This window comes from Carcharhinus amblyrhynchos, chromosome 25 (genome assembly GCF_965287045.1).
Source record: "Carcharhinus amblyrhynchos chromosome 25, sCarAmb.v2.hapA, whole genome shotgun sequence".
Classification (NCBI taxonomy): Eukaryota; Metazoa; Chordata; class Chondrichthyes; order Carcharhiniformes; family Carcharhinidae; genus Carcharhinus; species Carcharhinus amblyrhynchos.
In genome coordinates, this window is record NC_137348.1 from 43,612,159 (window position 1) to 43,631,245 (window position 19,087).

The following is a 19,087-nucleotide window of genomic DNA, read 5'->3' on the forward strand; positions in this document are numbered from 1 at the left end:
TTTGGATCCTTTTGGACTTGACTTCAGGCATGAGGAAGAAAGGAACAGTTACAAGAGAAATAGGAGGCAGCTGTTCAATCCTCCAGCCTGCTCTGCCACTTAATAAAGATCATGGCTAAAAAACTGCACTTTTACCTCCATTTTCCCCCTCCTGACTCCTCTTAACTTTGACACACATACACACGAAGATCGATAATTTGTCTAACTCAGCCTTAAGTACATTCAGTCACCCAGCCTTTGCTGCGCTCTGGGGAAGAAAATCCCAAACCATAACAACAATCATCAGAAGGACGGAATTTCTCATCTCCTCCGTCTTAAATTGGAGACCCTTTTCAAACACTCCCAGGACAGGGACAGCACGGGGTTAAATACAGAGTAAAGCTCCCTCTACACTGTCCCCCCCCATCAAACACTCCCAGGACAGGTACAGCACGGGGTTAGATACAGAGTAAAGCTCCCTCCACACTGTCCCCCATCAAACACTCCCAGGACAGGTACAGCACGGGGTTAGATACAGAGTAAAGCTCCCTCCACACTGTCCCCCATCAAACACTCCCAGGACAGGTACAGCACAGGTGAGGTATAAGATACAGGACCCTCTTGGCACATCCAGCTTTGTTAACCTTACTCTCTCCTTGTATTCAGGCTTCGTCTTTGTTCCCTCAAGTCCAACAGATTCAACTTGAACATTTTTTTTTGCAGGAAACTGGTGTAGCCAATGATCTGCTAAAACAGTTCACTAATCCAGGATCACCCTGGAATGTGGAAATAATATCCTGTCCAGTTCCAGTTCTCTACTGTAAACCTCCGTCCGCACCTAAGTATCAAGTTGATTTAGCTCAGTTGGCTGGACAGCTGGTTAGTGATGCAGAGCAACATTAACAGCGAGGGTTCAATTCCTGCACCAGTTGAGGTTATTCATGAAGCCCTAGCTTCTCAACCTTGCCCCTTGCCTAAAATGTGGTGTTCCTCAGATTAAAACCCCACCAGTCAGCTCTCCCACACAAAGAAGAGATCAACCTATGGTCATCTGGGAATATAGTGGCTTTACCTTTATCCTGGACGATGCGCGCACTGCAGCTAGTGTACTGTCGACGTTGGGTAACTGGCAACCAGTGCAGTCTAGGCGTTGCGTGCATTGCAGCCAGTGAGTTCTGAAGGTGGAGGGAGCTGGAAATATATGTCCAGTTATGGGGTGCAGTAATTCTTGAAGAATTATTACACAAGGCTACTCTGTTCCAGATTTGTCAAGCTGCCTGAACATCTGGCTGCATCCTCCAGATGTGTGGTGAGTATTCCATCACAGTCCTGATTTGAGGTGATCGAAAGTGTTTTTGGGATTTGGAAGGGGCAGTAGATAAGCCAGTCACTGAAGTATCCAACCCCACTGCTGCTGTTATGGCTATGATGTTGATTTTGACTGGTTCAGCTCAGCTTGTGGTCAATGTTGGATGGTAGGGGGCATAGTGAATACCATTGAAGGTCAGTGGGAGGTGGAGACTTTCTCTTGTCCGAGGCGACCACTGTAACAGATATCAATCCAAATCTATATGTTGTCCAGAACTTGCTGCATTTGGACACAGATTGACTGTTTCAGTATCTGAGAAGAATAGTGCTGAACATTATGTAATCTTCAGTGAACATCCCCAATTCTATCCTTATGATTGAGGGTAGGTGATTGATGAAGATGGTTGAGTCTACCCTGAGGAGCTCCTGTTTGGGGCTGAGATGATTGACCTTCATAGCCAGACAGTTGCATTGGGGGTGGGGTGGGGAGGAGGAGAAGGAATGGAGCAGAGGGTGTTACAGTGGGGGACGAGTTGTTGATTCAACGAGTGGATCTGGGTGTGTTCCAGCTCTAACCACAGCTCCTCTTCTTTCTTTCCAGTTCCTGGAGCATTGCAAGAGGACCCATGCGTTGGGGCGTGCCGGAGAGGTGAATGAAGTGGCCCAAGCCATTGCCTTCCTGGCCTCTGATGCAGCCTCTTTCATCACGGGTGTTACACTGCCAGTGGATGGTGGGCGCCATGCCATGTGTCCACGGTGAGTGAATAAACTCCTGCGAATGGCAGGCTGGCAGCCCAGAGAAGGAGATTGTGAATCTGTTCACGTTGTAGTTGCGAGTATTCGGGTAGATGCAGCAATTTGAAATCACTGATCAGGAAATGGTTTTCCAGATAGTTGTCCACGTGAAGTTTTTAACAAGTTTCTAGAGAAACTGCAAGTAAAAATCAGTGTATCAAGGCTAGAAATACTTCCGCTCAATGTCTCCTTTTATTCAGATCAAACTCAATAAAGTCCATACACTCCTATCCTGAAGTTGTTTGTTTTATTTTCATTGTGTAGAATTTGGTATGAATTACGATTGATTTCCTTCTTTCTCAGAACCTCTTCAGCAGTGAACAGATCTTATTCTGCTCCCGTTCAAATAGATAAGGGTCATGGGTGGAGGGGGGTACTGGTAATGTTAAAATGGCGGTGCAGGCTCGTTGGGCCGAAGGGCCTGTTTCCCAGGCTGTTTTTGTTCTTTGTTCTTTAATAATATCTTTTCTATAATAGGGTGACCAGAATTGCACACAGTATTCCAAGTGTGGCCTCACCAATGTCTTGTACAACTTCAACAAGACATTTCAACTCCTGTAATCAATGTTCTGACCAATGAAACCAAGCATGCCGAATGCCGCCTTCATCGCTCTTGTCTATTCGTGACTCCACTTTCAAGGAGCTTTGAATATGTACTCCTAGATCTTTGTTCTGTAACTCTCCCCAACGTCCTACCATTAACTGAGTAAGTCCTGCTCAAAATGCATTACCTCGCTTTTGTCTAAATTAAATTCCGTCTGCCACTCATCAGCCCACTGGCCCAATAGATCAAGATCCTATTGCAATTAGTGATAACTTTCTTCAGTGTCCACTATGCCACCAATCTTAGTGTCATTCGCAAACTTAACAACCATGCCTCCTATATTCTCATCCAAATCATTAATATAAATGACAAATCACAGTGGACCCAACACCGATCCCTGAGGCACACAACTGGTCACAGGCATCCAGTTTAAAAAACAACCCTCTGGCTTCTGTCAAGAAGTGGTGGGAGAGGCGAACTCGCTGGGGTCTTTTAAAAGACTTCTGGATGAGTATATGGGATTTAATGGGATTGGGAGTTACAGATAGTTCTATGGCTTGGTAGGTACGGATGTGATCGGCGCAACTTGTGGGCCGAAGGGCCTATTTGTGCTGTAGTGTTCTACGTTCTAAGCCAATTTTGTATCCATTTAGACACCCTGGATCCCCTGAGATTTAATCTTATGCAACAGCCTACCATGCGATACCTTGTCAAAGGCATTGCTAAAGTCCATGTAGTCAACATCAACTGCACTGCCTTCATCAATTTTCTTGGTTCCCCTTCAAAAAACTCAGTCAAATTTGTGAGACATGATTTTCCACTCACAAAGCCACGCTGTCCCTAATCAGTCCTTGCATCTCTGAATGCCTGTAGATCCTGTCTCTCAAAATACCTTCCAACAATTTACCCATCATAGATGTGAGGCTCACTGGCCTGTAGTTCCCAGGCTTTTCCCTGCAGCCCTTTTTAAACAAAGGCACAATATTTGCCAATCTTCAGGCACCTCACCCGTGACAACTGATGATTCAAATATCTCAGCTAGGCACCTGCTATTGCTCCCTAGCCTCCCACAACAGCCTGGGACACACTTCGTCAGGTCCCGCAGATTAATCTACCTTGATGCACTTTAAGACTTCCAGCACCACCTCCTCTGTAATCATAGAACACTACAATGCAGAAAGAGGCCCATCGAGTCTGCACCAAACACAATTTCACCCAGGCCCTAGCCCCATATCCCTACGTACTATACCCACTAATATCTCTAACCTATACATCCCTGGACGCTAAGGGGCAATTTCTTAGCATAGCCAATCAACCTAACCCACACATCTTTGGACTGTGGGAGGAAACTGGAGTACCCGGAGGAAATATGTACACTTCTCAAGACACCACTATTTATGGTGACATAATAAATCGTATTTTTAAATATTTATCCCATCTTCTGATCCTGCTGCCAGTATTTGGGTTCCACGGACCAGCAACTGCAGAAAAATCATTGACCTGAAATGTTAACTTTGGTTTCCTCTCTGCACAGATGTTGCCAGACCTGTTGAGCTTTTCCAGCAGTTTCAGTTTTTGGTCAACTTTTTCAGTACATGCACACTGTAGGAGAGGGTAGAGGGAACAGCCTGCAAAATGCCACTTTGAAGGCATTCAATTAAATTGTTCCCCTTTCAATGAACTTCTCCTGAATCTGAAACTTTGGGGCCCCTGTCCAAACTTGCACCCAGTCACCTAGCACCCCTGTATTTGTTGAAATACACCGCTCCAAGTTTGGCAATGCCTCAGTTTTAAAATTCATCCACATCTCCCTGTCTAAATCCCTCCTCTCCAATATCCTCCTAAGAACATAAGAAATAGGAGCAGGAGTAGGCCATCTAGCCCTTCGAGCCTGCCCCGCCATTCAATAAGATCATGGCTGATCTGAAGTGGATCAATTCCACTTTCCTGCTTTGTCCCCATAACCCTTAATTCCCTTGTCTATCAGAAATCTATCCGTCTGTGCCTTAAATATATTCAACAAGATAGCTTCCACCACTTCAATGGGCAGATAATTCCAGAGATTCACCACCCTTTGAGTGAAGAAGTTCTTCCTCAACTCCGTTCTAAACTGCCCCCCGACTTATTTTGAGGCTGTGCCCTCTAGTTTTCCTTTCTAAGTGGAAAGAATCTCTCTACCTCTACACCTATCTAGCCCCTTCATTATCTTGTAAGTCTCTATAAGATTCCCCCGCAGCCTTCTAAACTCTAATGAGTACAGACCCAGTCTATTTAGTCTCTCCTCATAAGCTAACCCCCTCATCTCCGGTATCAGCCTAGTGAACCTCCACTGCACTCCCTCCAAGGCCAAAATATCCTTACGCAAGTGCGGCGACCAAAACTGCACACAGTACTCCAGCTGTGACCTCACCAGTGCCCTATACAGTTACAGCAAGACCTCCCTACTTTTATATTCAATCCCCCTCGCTATGAAGGCCAGCATCCCATTCACCTTCTTGATCACCTGCTGCACCTGCAGACTGGGTTTTTGCGATTCGTGCACAAGGACCCCCAGGTCCCTCTGCACCGTAGCATGCTGCAGCTTTTCGCCTTTTAAATAATAATCCCTCCTACTTTATTTCTACCAAAGTGGATAACCTCACACTTGCTAACATTGTACTCCATCTGCCAGGTCCTCGCCCACTCGCTCAGCCTATCCAGATCCCTCTGCAGTCTTTCCACATCCTCCACGCAATTCGCTTTTCCACTCATCTCCGTGTTCTATAGCCAGTTACACTCTTCTACAGCTGCCCCTGTGATCATCGCTTAAGATGATCTTGAATTTTGTTTGGAAAGTGATTTGGGATATTTTAATGACCTGAGGCGCTGTAAAATCAAGTTACTGACTGTCAGTGAAGGCATCAATACCTGACAGGGGTCAGCCTGAGTGAAGCCTGGCACATTTCCGGTTCCGGGGCTCAGGCCTGGCAGAGTTCCGGTTCCGGGTTAGGCCGGGGCGGTCGCCATGGTGATGGTGCTGGGGCGAGCTGGCCGGGCTCTGCGGCTCCTCAGTGGCCGCGGCGGGAGGCCCGGCCCCGGGCTGGGGGGAGGCTCTGTGCTGCCGGCGGCCCCGCTCTCAGCCGGTAAGTGAGGCTGCGGCCCCGCGCACTCTCTCCCCCCACCCCCCCCACCCACCCCCTGCCGCCTCACTGACCCGACTCTCTGTCTCCACAGGTCCCGGGCAGGAGGCCGCGACTCCGGACATCCAGTACGGCCCGTACCCCAGTCACATCGCCACCAGCCCGCTGCAAAAAATCCTGCTGGCCTCAGGATCGGCACTCATGGCTTTATACAATCCGTACCGGCACGGTGAGAGAGAGGGAGGGGGAGGGGGAGGGGGAGGGGGGGGGCTACAAAACCGGCCTCTCACCCACACTGAAGGGCGCCGGGCTGAGGGGGGTCACGGTGAAGGGCGCCGGGGTGAGGGGTCACGGTGAAGGGCGCCAGGCTGAGGGGGGTCACGGTGAAGGGCGCCGGGGTGAGGGGTCACGGTGAAGGGCGCCGGGGCGAGGGGGGTCACGGTGAAGGGCGCCGGGGCGAGGGGGGTCACGGTGAAGGGCGCCGGGGCGAGGGGGGTCACGGTGAAGGGCGCCGGGGCGAGGGGGGTCACGGTGAAGGGCGCCGGGGCGAGGGGGGTCACGGTGAAGGGCGCCGGGGCGAGGGGGGTCACGGTGAAGGGCGCCGGGGCGAGGGGGGTCACGGTGAAGGGCGCCGGGGCGAGGGGGGTCACGGTGAAGGGCGCCGGGGCGAGGGGGGTCACGGTGAAGGGCGCCGGGGCGAGGGGGGTCACGGTGAAGGGCGCCGGGGCGAGGGGGGTCACGGTGAAGGGCGCCGGGGCGAGGGGGGTCACGGTGAAGGGCGCCGGGGCGAGGGGGGTCACGGTGAAGGGCGCCGGGGCGAGGGGGGTCACGGTGAAGGGCGCCGGGGCGAGGGGGGTCACGGTGAAGGGCGCCGGGGCGAGGGGGGTCACGGTGAAGGGCGCCGGGGCGAGGGGGGTCACGGTGAAGGGCGCCGGGGCGAGGGGGGTCACGGTGAAGGGCGCCGGGGCGAGGGGGGTCACGGTGAAGGGCGCCGGGGCGAGGGGGGTCACGGTGAAGGGCGCCGGGGCGAGGGGGGTCACGGTGATTCTGGATCCATCAGGTGGCGGGAGGGACTCTAACCAGTAACCCAGGGCAATGTGGACGTGAGGATCAGCTCATCAATCTGAGTTCCCTTTTGGAGATTGTACCAATTCTGACCTTTCCTCTGACACTGACATCACAGGAATAAGAATTCAGTGTCCTGCCCCTAACCCCAGAATAGGCCGCAGAATATCAATACAACACTGCAAGGATATTATCCCAAATAAACAGCAACCTCAGTCTGACCTCAGTGGTTGGTAAGCTGATAGAGAGGCTTCTGAGGGACAAAATTTACGAGCATTTGGAGAGGTTTGACGTGATCAGAAATAGCATGGATTTGTCAAGGGCAGGTCGTGCCTTACGAGCCTAGTTGAGTTCTTCGATGATGTGACTGAACACATTGATGAAGGAAGTGCCGTGGACGTGGTGTACATGGACTTCAGCAAGGCGTTTGATAAGGTCCCCATGCAAGACTTCTTGAGAAGGTGAGAGGGCATGGGATCCAAGGGCCTTTGGCCTTGTGGATCCAGAACTGGCTTGCCTGCAGAAGGCAGAGAGTGGTTGTGGATGGGTCTTTTTCTGCATGGAGGTCGGTCACCAGTGGAGTGCCCCAGGGATCTGTTCTAGGACCCTTGCTGTTTGTCATTTTCATAAATGACCCTAGATGAGGAAGTGGAGGGATGGGTAAGTTCGCTGATGACACGAAGGTCGGTGGTGTTGTGGATGGTCTGGAAGGATGTCATAAGTTGCAGCAGGACATAAATAGGATGCAGAACTGGGCGGAGAAATGGCAGATGAACTTCAACGCGGATAAATGTGTAGTCGTCCATTTTGGTAGAACCAACGGGAGGAACGAGTACACTATCAAGGGCAGGAGTCTTAGTAGTGTTGAAGAGCAGAAGGATCTTGGGGTCCGGGTCCACAGGACTCTTAAATCGGCCTCGCAGGTGGAGGATGTGGTCAAGAAGGCGTATAGTGTACTGGCCTTCATTAATCAAGGGATTGAGTTTGGGAATCGGGAGGTAATGCTGCAACTTTATAAGACCCTTGTCAGGCCTCATTTGGAGTACTGTGCGCAGTTCTGGTCGCCTCACTATAGGAAAGATGTAGAAGCTGTTGAAAGGGTGCAGAGGAGATTTACAAGGATGTTGCCTGGACTGGGAGGCATGCCTTATGAAGTTAGGTTGAGGGAGCTGAGACTCTTCTCCCTGGAGAGACGAAGGTTGAGAGGCGACCTGATAGAGGTTTATAAAATGTTGAGAGGAATAGATAGGGTGGATTCTCAGAGGCTATTTCCCCAGGTTAAAATGGTTGCTACGAGAGGACACAGATTTAAGGTGCGGGGAGGAAAGTACAGAAGTGATGTTAGGGGTAAGTTTTTCACTCAGAGGGTGGTGAGTGAGTGGAATCGGCTGCCGTCAGTGGTGGTGGAGGCGAACTCGCTGGGGTCTTTTAAAAGACTTCTGGATGAGTATATGGGGTTTAATGGGATTGGGGGTTATAGATAGGTCTATAGATTGGTAGGTGTTGATGTGATCGGCGCAACTCGTGGGCCGAAGGGCCTGTTTGTGCTGTAGTGTTCTATGTTAACCTGCCATTCCCTATCCACCCCAACACCATTCTGAAGTGTGGGAAAAGTGACTGCAAATCTTTATAGAGCAAGATCCCAGTAACAGCAATGTGGTAGTCACCAGATAATCTGTTACATGTGGGTGTCCCTGAGGAATGAATATAGTGCAGGGCACTGGGGTTGCTCCTGCTCCTCTTGCCTTTCCTTTGAAATACCACCATGGGATCTTTCTAATACACCTCTGGGAGTGGATGAAAACTTAGCCTTTAATGTCTTATCTGAAAGACAGCACTTCTGACAGGGCAGCACCCCCTCAGCACTGACCCTCTGACGGTGTGGCGCCTCCTCAGCCCTGACCCTCTGAAGGTGCAGCGCTCCCTCAGCACTGACCCTCTGACAGTGCAGCGCTCCCTCAGCACTGACCCTCTGACAGTGCGGCGCTCCCTCAGCACTGACCCTCTGACAGTGCGGCGCTCCCTCAGCACTGACCCTCTGACAGTGCGGCACTCCCTCAGCACTGACCCTCTGACAGTGCAGCGCTCCCTCAGCACTGACCCTCTGACAGTGCGGCGCTCCCTCAGCACTGACCCTCTGACGGTGCGGCGCTCCCTCAGCACTGACCCTCTGACGGTGCGGCGCTCCCTCAGCACTGACCCTCTGACGGTGCGGCACTCCCTCAGCACTGACCCTCTGACGGTGCGGCACTCCCTCAGCACTGACCCTCTGACGGTGCGGCACTCCCTCAGCACTGACCCTCTGACGGTGCGGCACTCCCTCAGCACTGACCCTCTGACGGTGCGGCACTCCCTCAGCACTGACCCTCTGACAGTGCGGCATTCCCTCAGCACTGACCCTCTGACAGTGCGGCATTCCCTCAGCACTGACCCTCTGACAGTGCGGCGCTCCCTCAGCCCTGACCCTCTGACAGTGCGGCACTCCCTCAGCCCTGACCCTCTGACAGTGCGGCGCTCCCTCAGCCCTGACCCTCTGACGGTGTGGCACTCCCTCAGCACTGACCCTCTGACGGTGCGGCGCTCCCTCAGCACTGACTCTCTGACGGTGCGGCGCTCCCTCAGTACTGACCCTCTGGCGGTGCGGCGCTCCCTCACTATTGCACTGAATGTCAGGCTAGATTTTTGTTTTAAGCCCTGGAATGTGACTTGGCTGAGAGGTTAGTTTTTCTTTGTTTGGTTGGGAACATGGCCGGTGTGAAGCCACTTTGTCATCCAGGCTTTTCCTTGGTTTGGTCTCTTTTGGCTGCAGATATGGTGGCTGTCCTGGGAGAAACCACGGGCCTGTTAGCCATCCGAAAGCTGCGGGATGGAATGCGGAACCATCCGGAAGGAAACCAGATTCTACAGTACGTGCAGTGAATATACTGTGTGTGGGTAAAAGGCAATAGCGTTCTTGTTTACTCTTTGTAACAGTGAAAAGCTGAAATAGAAGAAGAGAAAACTGACAATGTAAAACCTATGGAATAGAACTCAGCGAGGCCGTACAGGGGTCAGAGATCACTACAGCAAGCCAGGGGCAAGGATCTGAGGTCAGTGCATCAAGTGAGACGCAGGGGTCAAAGGGCTGGACAGTGTGAGGTGCAGAGGTCAGAGCAGTGAGGCCTTACAGAGGTCAGGGAGCAGGACAGCAAGTGGGATGCAGGGGTCAGAGGGCAGGACGGCGAGTGAGGCGCGGGGGTCAGAGGGCAGGACGGCGAGGGAGGCGCGGGTCAGAGGGCAGGACGGCGAGGGAGGCTCGGGTCAGAGGGCAGGACAGCGAGGGAGGCGCGGGGGTCAGAGGGCAGGACGGCGAGGGAGGCGCGGGTCAGAGGGCAGGACGGCGAGGGAGGCTCGGGTCAGAGGGCAGGACGGCGAGGGAGGCACGGGGGTCAGAGGGCAGGACGGCGAGGGAGGCGCGGGGGTCAGAGGGCAGGACGGCGAGGGAGGCGCGGGGGTCAGAGGGCAGGACGGCGAGGGAGGCGCGGGGGTCAGAGGGCAGGACGGCGAGGGAGGCGCGGGGGTCAGAGGGCAGGACGGCGAGGGAGGCTCGGGTCAGAGGGCAGGACAGTGAGGGCGTTTCTCTGGATTCCAGCAGAGGGAGGAGAGAATGTGTAGGATTGCAGATTCCGATCCCCGAGGAAACACATTGGTAAGGTAGTGTTTGAGGAGGGAGCAGCCTAGGAACCGGGGTCTCAGTGTCAGCACAGTGCATTGCCATCATCCCGTGCTGTTCCCTCCGTTGACAAGGTCACTGTGTCCCTGACTTTTCATCTTATAGGGAGAGGCCGCGGATCAGTACATCCACAATGGATTTGGCCAGCCTGAGAGAGTTACCAGAAGGAGCTTTTGGCAGAGAATATGTCCGCTTCCTTGATGTTAATGTGAGTGTGATGTTTCTCTAAACTGCCCCCATCACAGCTGGGAAAGTGAGAGAGTATTGCGTATCGAGCACCAATCAGATCATTAGCACAAAGTGAGTGCTTGCTGCAGATATTCGGGGGTTACAGACATCGAGTCACAGCAGCGTACACGTAACTGTGTACCACACACAACACGTTTCACTGAATAGTATATTATCCACCCAATAGTTTCTGTCCTGTGTGTCGTAGAGGGAAAGTTTAATCTGAGTTGGCCAAGGCCTCAGCAGCAAGAAGAAATGTTTGTGTAGAAACACAGTGCAGAGAATACTGGGAAAGGCAAACATCTCAAAAGAATAGTTCAGAAATAGGAGGGATCAGACAGTGGGGAATGGGAGGCAGTCAGAGTGGATTTGGAGTGAATATATCTGATTTGCTGGAGCATATTAAAACAGCTGCAGGCATAAGAGAGCACAGTCAGCTTTGGTATAGTGATAACAGAGAACTGCCTCAAAGCTAGGCGATGTTGGCCTAGTGGTAATGTCACTGAGTTAGTAATCCAGAGGCCCAGGCTGATGCTCTGGGGAAATGGGTTCAAATCCCACCAGGGCAGCTGGTGGCATTTAACATTCAGTCAGTAAATCTGGAATCTGATGTTCGTTTGTGAACTATCACTGATTATTGCCCTTTAGAGATGAGAATCGGACCTCTTTACAATGCCTTGTCAGTGATGCCCATATCCCATGAAATAAGAAATAAAAATGTAATATTCCTGACTACAAACTCTGTAACAAATATCAGGAAGGTGAATGAGGATAGCTGGTATTGATGAAAGAGGTGATTGTTGTATAGTCAAAGAGAGACTCTGCTTCAGGTTAATGGGTGGAGTTATTGGGTGTAAACAATATGGGAAGAAGAGAGAGGAACAAATGTTCAGGTGTATTAGAGAGAAATGGAAGAGTTACAGAGTAATAATAATGAGGGACATTAATTCCCCGGTTTATAAACTGGGATAGTGACATATAAACTGTAAAACCCGGGAGGAATTCCTGAAATGTAGATAAGGAGACTTCCTTGATCGATGTCTAGCCCAAAAACGAAGGAAATGCTCGGTGCTGGATGTCATTCTGGGAATGATAAGATGCTAAGGTATAGGCACAGGAAGATACTACCTGGCTCCTCGAGCCTGTTCCGTTCACTAAGATTACAGCTGAACTGACTGGAGCTTCAACTTTATTTTTCATCCCATCTCCCAGAATCCTTCACTTCATAGATCAACCATCTTGTCCAACTCAACCTTCGATATATTCAATAAGTCGGTCTCTACAACTCCCTGCGAGAGGGGATTCCAGCATCCAGGGACACTGAGAGATGAAATCTGTTCCATTGCAGGCAGAGGCAGGAGGATTTGTAAAGGGGAATAGGGAAATGGTAGAGTGAGTAACTATGTGGGTCTAACATGTAGGGATATGGGGGTAGGGCCTGGGTGGGATTGTGTTTGGTGCAGACTCGATGGGCCGAAGGGCCTCGTTCTGAACTGTCGGGTTCTATGATTCTAACCAGTTGCTTTGTGTCTGTCTTCATGGAGGACGATACAGAAAATCTCAAATACCAGGGAACTGAGGGGCTTATGAAAATAAGGAACTGGAAGAAAGAGGTAGGGCTGAAAAAATAAATTGGATTGAAAGTGGATCAATCCCCTGGACCTGATTAACTACATCCCAGGAAAACAGAAGTACCGACCTGTTTATTACTGTCACATATTGGGATAGAGTGAAAAGTGTTGTTTCTTGCGTGCAATTGACAATACATACCATTCATAGAGTACTTAGGGCAGAAGCAAAGGAGAAGGTGCAGAATGTAGTGTTGAGGAAGATCAGCTTAATATATGGTAGGTCCAATTAAAAGTCTGGCAGCAGGGAAGAAGCTGTTCTTGAGTCAGTTGGTACATGTTTACAGACTTTTATATCTTTTTCCTGATGGAGGAAGGTGGAAGGGCATATGTCCAGAGTGAGTGGGGTCCTTGATTATGCTGGTTGCCTTTCCGAGGCAGCAGGAAGTGCAGACAGAGTCAGTGCATGGGAGGCTGGTTTGCGTGACGGACTGGGCTTCGTTCATGACCCTTTGTAGTTTCTTGTGGTCTTGGCCAGGGCAGGAACCATACCAAGTTGTGATATATCCAGAAAGGATGATTTCCATTGTGCATCTGTAAAAGTAGGTGAGATTTGTAATCGACATGCCAAATTTCCTTACCCTTCTGAGGCACTGCTGAGCTTTCTTAACTGTAGCATCGGTGTGGAGAGACCAGAACAGTTTGTTGGTGATCTTGACACCTAGAAACCTGAAGCTCTCGATCATTTCTACTTCACCCCGATTGATGTAGACAGGGCCATGTTCTCCACTTCGCTTCCTGAAGTCGATGACAATCTCCTTCGGTGGTGCTTTGGGTGTGTTGATCTGGATTTTGGGTCCGGTCCCTGGACTGGAACTTACTCACATGATCCCCTGATGTCGAGTCCTGCTTACTGAACCTCAGGTGAAACATCAGTGTTAAATAATCCATTCTGTTAGTTTGGAATGTGAGTTAGTCAGTGTAATTCTGTAAAGCTGTGATTAAGAGTTAATGTTTATCGTGAATCAACCAGATAACATCAATGAAAGTAACAGCACCTTGGAGAAGGATAACTCCAGGAAAAAGTGGTCAAGGGGGATCAGATGCAGTGGGGAACGGTGGAGTCATAGAACATAGAACCCTACAGTGCAGAAAGAGGCCCTTCAGCCCATCGAGTCCACACCGACCACAATCCCACCCAGGCCCTACCCCCATATCCCTACATATTATACCCACTAATCCCTCTAACCTACACATCTCGGGACACTAAGGGGCGATTTTAACATGGCCAATCAACCTAACCCGCACATCTTTGGACTGTGGGAGGAAACCTACACAGACACGAGGAGAATGTGCAAACTCCACACAGACAGTGACCTGAGCCGGGAATCGAACCCAGGGCCCTGGAGCTGTGAAGCAGCAGTGCTAACCCACTGTGCTACCGTGCTGCCCTGTCCTTCTGGGTTCATGTGTTAAGATGGGCTGATTGACCTGACTTGTCTATAATTATCATGTGGGAGATAATGCTCAGAAATGCAATACTCTGTGGAGGGGCACAGTCCCGCTCGGTCCAGCACGGAGTCTCAGCACATGATTCCCTTTGTGTTTTCCAGCAAGTTACACCTGACAGTCGGATGCCGGTGAAGTTTGTTGATGACGAGGAACTTGCCTACGTGATCCAGCGGTACCGCGAAGTACACGACTTCATGCACACCTTGCTGGGAATGCCCACAAACATACTCGGTAAGTGCCAGAACGTGAGACTGTTCGTCTGTGGATCAGGTGTGACCATCTTGTAAGATCATTTCTTACTGTAGCATACCTGCAGTGAGCATTTAAGAGACTTGCTGCCTCCTGAGCCTTTCACTCTCCATCCAATAGCAATTAGAAATGATAGACATGTAATTGTACCCATTAGCTATCTGCTGGATGAAAATAAAACTGGTAGATTAACAGTTCCCTTTCTTCACTGGCTGAAAGTGGGTATGTGAACATCCAGATTGGGAGAAGTCATCAGCAATGCTTGAATAGAGAACGTGTGAAACACCTTTAAATTAACACGGGATAAATACATACTGAAAAACCAGACTTAACAAGTGATTAACAAATGGATTGGAAGAGCTAGCGAAGACAAATGATCTGCTATCCTGCAGAACGAAAGCCATTGGAATAAATACAGGAAAATATAGAAGCGCATTAAAAAGGCAAAGGGAGAGCCAGGAAGCAAAATTTAACAGTAACATTTCTCTCATATCATAACCAGAAGAAAGTAGTCACAGCAAAGACAGAAACACAATCAAAGCTCAACACGAGATAGTGAACACATAGTCCAAACGAGATGCTGTTTCATACCTTTGTTACTGACAGAGATAACCATAGTCAGCAACCTCTGCATCTCTGAGATTAAAATCATAGACAGGCTAAGCAGCTGTAAGCAACTAAATGTCAGAGGAGAGCTGGGATTCCTGCTGACAAAGACTAGAACCATTGAAAACCATTGAAAATTAGAAACAGGCCTTTTGGCCCTTGTCTGTGTCAAACCATTTTTCTCCCTAGTCCCACTGACCTGCACCTGGACCATATCCCTCCACACCCCTCTCATCCATGAATCCGTCCAAGTTTTTCTTAAATGTTAAAAGTGACCCCACATTTACCACTTTATCCGGCAGCTCATTCCACACTCCCACCACTCTCTGCGTGAAGAATCCCCCCCCTAATATTCCCTTTAAACTTTTCTCCTTTCACCCTTAACCCATGCCCTCTAGTTTTTTTCTCCCCTAGCCTCAGTGGAAAAAGCCTGCTTGCATTCACTCTATCTATACCCATCAAAATCTTATACACTTCTATCAAATCTCCCCTCACTCTTCTACACTCCAGGGAATAAAGTCCTAACCTATTCAATCTCTCTCTGTAACTCAGTTTCTCAAGTCCCGGCAACATCCTTGTGAACCTTCTCTGCACTCTTTCAACCTTATTTACATCCTTCCTGTAACTAGGTGACCAAAACCATACACAAAACTCTAAATTCGGCCTCACCAATGCTTTACATAACCTTACCATAACACTCCAACTTTTATACTCAATACTCCGATTTATAAAGGCCAATGTTCCAAAAGCACTCTTTACGACCCTATCTACCTGTGACACTACTTTTAGGGAATTCTGTACCTGTATTCCCAGATCCCTCTGTTCAACTGCACTCTTCAGAGTCCTACCATTTACCCTGTACGTTCTACTTTGCTTTGTCCTTCCAAAGTGCAGTACCTCACACTTGTCTGTGTTAAATTCCATCTGCCATTTTTCAGCCCATTTTTCTAGTTGGTCCAAATCCCTCTGCAAGTATTGAAAACCTTCCTCACTGTCCACTACACCTCCAATCTTTGTATCATCAGCAAATTTGCTGATCCAATTTACCACATTATCATCCAGATCATTAGCGGAGTTGTTAGTTCCCGACACTGAGCAACTTACTAGATGAATATGTTGGAAACCGGATAACAGGAGACAAAGCAGACAGAGGCATGAGCGAGGTAAAACAGCTATAGGAAAGCTGGAACAAGTCACCGTGTCTGTGGGGAGAAGCAACATTTAGACATTGCCTCCATCAAAACTCAGAAAATCTTCCAGACTTAAAATAAATAAACCCGCAAAGGTATGTAGGGAAAGGAGAGTGATTGGTGGAAAACAGGAGACTGTTAAATTGCAGGAATGGTAGCACAAGATGTAAGGAGGCAGATTGAGAGAGACTGGAGAAACAGAGCTAAATAACCCAGAGATGTCACTGGGGCCAGGGATACATCTAATTTACATCAACCTGCTGCACTCCAAAGCTCAGCACAAAGTACTTAATACTGCAGGTCCCCACCCTGGGCCTGGCCGCCCCGTACAGGACAGTTCTCCCCCAAGCCCCAAGCACAGTATCCAGTACAGGACAGTCCCCACCCTGAGCACAGTGTCCAGTTGTGTACAGATGTGAGAAAGCTGCTTCAGTGCAGGAAGCAGAGAAAACTCTGAAGACGGCATGTAGCCCTAAGGAGTTTGATTGAGGTTGAGCGAGAAGGAGCAGCAATTGAACTTTAGTGGCTGAAGAATGGAAGATTGGAAGAAGGGGATTAGGAGAGTGCTGAGTGGGAAAGGAGGTGGACTGGGATATCGAGTATCCAGGGTGTAGAGCTTCAGGACTGGGAGCAAACACTGAGACAGGACAGGGAGCAGACGGGACGAGGCCAAGAATGGACGCTGGTACAGTTTCAGAAATCTAGTGCATAGCTGGATTTCTAGATGTTGCTGATCTGACAGAGATGGGCAATGTTAGGAATCTGATATTGCTGCAAAAGCAATGATCCATTTTGAGGCTCTATGCTTGTTGAAGGGTGATTTGTTGGAGATCAGAGATTGTGAAGGGATTTGGAAGATATGATGTTATTTTGTAAGAAAAGAAGTTGTTCAAACTAATAACAAATTTAGGACCTGACTTCAGGAACGTCCTTCAGGCTCCCTGAACAACTAACACAAATTCCTCATTGTGGTGGAGCCAAAATCCCTGGAGTTATTGAAAGAAACAGTTGTAACTATGGGAGAGATCGATAAATTAATGCAAATCAGTTACCATCCTCATTGATTGCAGCTTGGTACAACAAATGTGGCCATTTTACAGTGTGCCTGGACAGAGAGCAGAAAGCTGTTCCATACTCATCAGGTAAATAGCAATCTGCCTTTGAGCTGTCACTGGTTTGGGAAATGAATATCAATTTATCTTCAGCAAAGAGACTGCAAAATTGTCCCTCATGTTTGCTAGCTGATTTATGATGGACTGTACCAAAACTGGCCTGCCAGGAGTTCTGTCCTCGGATGGTGATGGCTAACACAAGGGGACATAGCTTTAAATTAGGGGGTGGTAATTATAGGACGGATGTCAGAGGTAGGTTCTTTACTCAGAGGGTAGTAAGGGCGTGGAATGCCCTGCCTGCAGCAGTTGTGGACTCGCCAACTTTAAGGGTGTTCAAATGGTCAGTGGATAGGCATATGGATAACACTGGAATAGTTTAGGTTAGAGGGTCATTAGATTGGTTCCACTGGTCGGCGCAACATCGAGGGCCGAAGGGCCTGTACTGCGCTGGAATGTTCTATGTTCTCTACAATTTCCAGGTTGTCTCTGAAACTGACACTGTTGTTTTACTGTACTTAACAGGTGAGGTGGCAGTGAAATGGTTTGAGGCAGTGCAGACTGGTCTGCCTATGTGTATTCTAGGAGCTGTGTTTGGTCCTCTGCTCCTCTCTGCCAGGTGAGTACTTTTTTTTCTCTGAGAATTTGTTTTGATTTGAGACACAATTAGAGCTGCTCCCTGAAGGGAAGGCTTGGCATTGCCATGCTGTTGTGCCAGTCACTGACATTCCTGCTGAGACATCCCACTGCATTCCTCTTAACTGAAGAAGCTCGAGTTACACAGAAGCCTCAACTATTAACCATTCTGTCTGAGCGTGGGGATATTCCACAGCTCACTTGTTTTGTCCTGATCTTGTTGCTATACTTGTCTAGTGGATAATGACCTGGTTGTTACTAGATATAGAGACTGGTCTGGTAAATATTTTCTCAATGTGTCACTGTTAAGCTAAGCTTTTATATCCTGAGAAGTTGGTGAGGGATTATTTAAATTGACTGACTTGCTTGGTCGCTTTGGGCTGTTAGGAGTCAGCTACATTGTGCACATGAGCAGACTGAGGTTCAGTAACATACCTTTTCAAAAGGATGCCAGACCCTGTTAGTCCTGTCAGGGTAAAGATTCTCACAGTATTTAAAGCAGATGCTAGTGAACCAGTTTGGTTTTCTATATTAACTATTTCCAGGTTTTTAAAAGTGGATTTAAAATCTCAAATTGCAATAGTGGAATTTGAACACTCAACCTGGATGTGTATTCCACTAACAGAACCATGTACAGCTAAACATACAGATGCCAGCTATAAAGTAACAAAAAGCACTTTGCCTGTGTTGTGATCACATTAAACACCTCCCATTAGACCAAGCGTTTGAACATCTGCTTCAAATACTGAGACTAACAGGATCTGGCGGGGCTGCGAGGGGAGGAGATACTTGACTGCTGGTAACTTGCTGTTTCTTGTCTCCCCAATAGGAAGATGCAGGTTTTAACCACAGATTTAATCCCATGGGCTGTGCAGTCTGGCAGAGCTGCCCAGTGTGTGATGAACTTCTACTATGAGAAGCGATGGGAGCAGAGCCTCGAGTCACTGCGAGAAGAGATTGGGATTCTCCCCTCACCCACCATTCAGATATAACAGCAAGGTGCCTTTCACTCCGATGGAGGATAAATTGAATGGCAACAGCCTTGTGCTTTTATTAAATATGATTCCTTCAGCAGTCAATGGGATGTAAAGGGGCAGGGTGGGGGGGGTTTTGTGTTGGAGCAGAGGGGATTGAATGTGAATATGTACCTGATATAGTTACATATTCAGCCTTCAATGTCGTGCTGAGCTTTGGCTGAACCCAAGATCAAGCTATTCCACTCCCTATCATTCTGGTGTGCTCCATATGCCAATCCAATAACTGTTTGAAAGTTCCTAAAGTGTCTGACTCCACTATCACAGCAGGCAGTGCATTCCACACCCCAACCACTCCGAGCAAAGAATCTACTTTGGACATACAGAGAACAACACAGCATAGGAAACTGGCCCTTCGGCCCAACGAGCCCACGCTGCCATTTTAACATTGTGAATGCCCTCTTCTCCCTATGACGTTTGTCTACACCTACTG

At 49.1% G+C, this 19,087-nt stretch overlaps 2 protein-coding genes and 1 long non-coding RNA gene across 3 annotated transcripts in view; 2 read left to right on the forward strand and 1 right to left on the reverse strand.

The window, feature by feature from the left end:
- The window catches only part of LOC145358376 (3-oxoacyl-[acyl-carrier-protein] reductase FabG), a 22,132-nt gene extending 19,820 nt beyond the window's left edge, over positions 1 to 2,312 (forward strand). The window contains exon 8 of the mRNA XM_080212378.1: positions 1,889 to 2,312. Coding sequence (XP_080068504.1) covers positions 1,889 to 2,047 — 159 coding nt within the window. The 3' untranslated portion in view covers positions 2,048 to 2,312. The remainder of the gene's footprint in view (positions 1 to 1,888) is intronic.
- The window catches only part of LOC145358377 (uncharacterized), a 22,892-nt gene extending 9,657 nt beyond the window's left edge, over positions 1 to 13,235 (reverse strand). Inside the window, exon 1 of the long non-coding RNA XR_013889467.1 lies at positions 12,960 to 13,235. This is a non-coding gene — a long non-coding RNA (uncharacterized LOC145358377). The remainder of the gene's footprint in view (positions 1 to 12,959) is intronic.
- coq4 (coenzyme Q4 homolog (S. cerevisiae)) lies at positions 5,611 to 18,715 on the forward strand. Its single transcript, XM_080212377.1, has 7 exons — positions 5,611 to 5,748; positions 5,840 to 5,974; positions 9,620 to 9,716; positions 10,628 to 10,730; positions 13,932 to 14,061; positions 17,510 to 17,603; positions 18,450 to 18,715. The coding sequence occupies exons 1-7, from the start codon at positions 5,631 to 5,633 to the stop codon at positions 18,610 to 18,612; spliced, it is 840 nt and encodes a 279-aa protein (XP_080068503.1). The 5' UTR covers positions 5,611 to 5,630; the 3' UTR covers positions 18,613 to 18,715.
- The last annotated feature ends 372 nt before the right edge of the window (positions 18,716 to 19,087 follow it).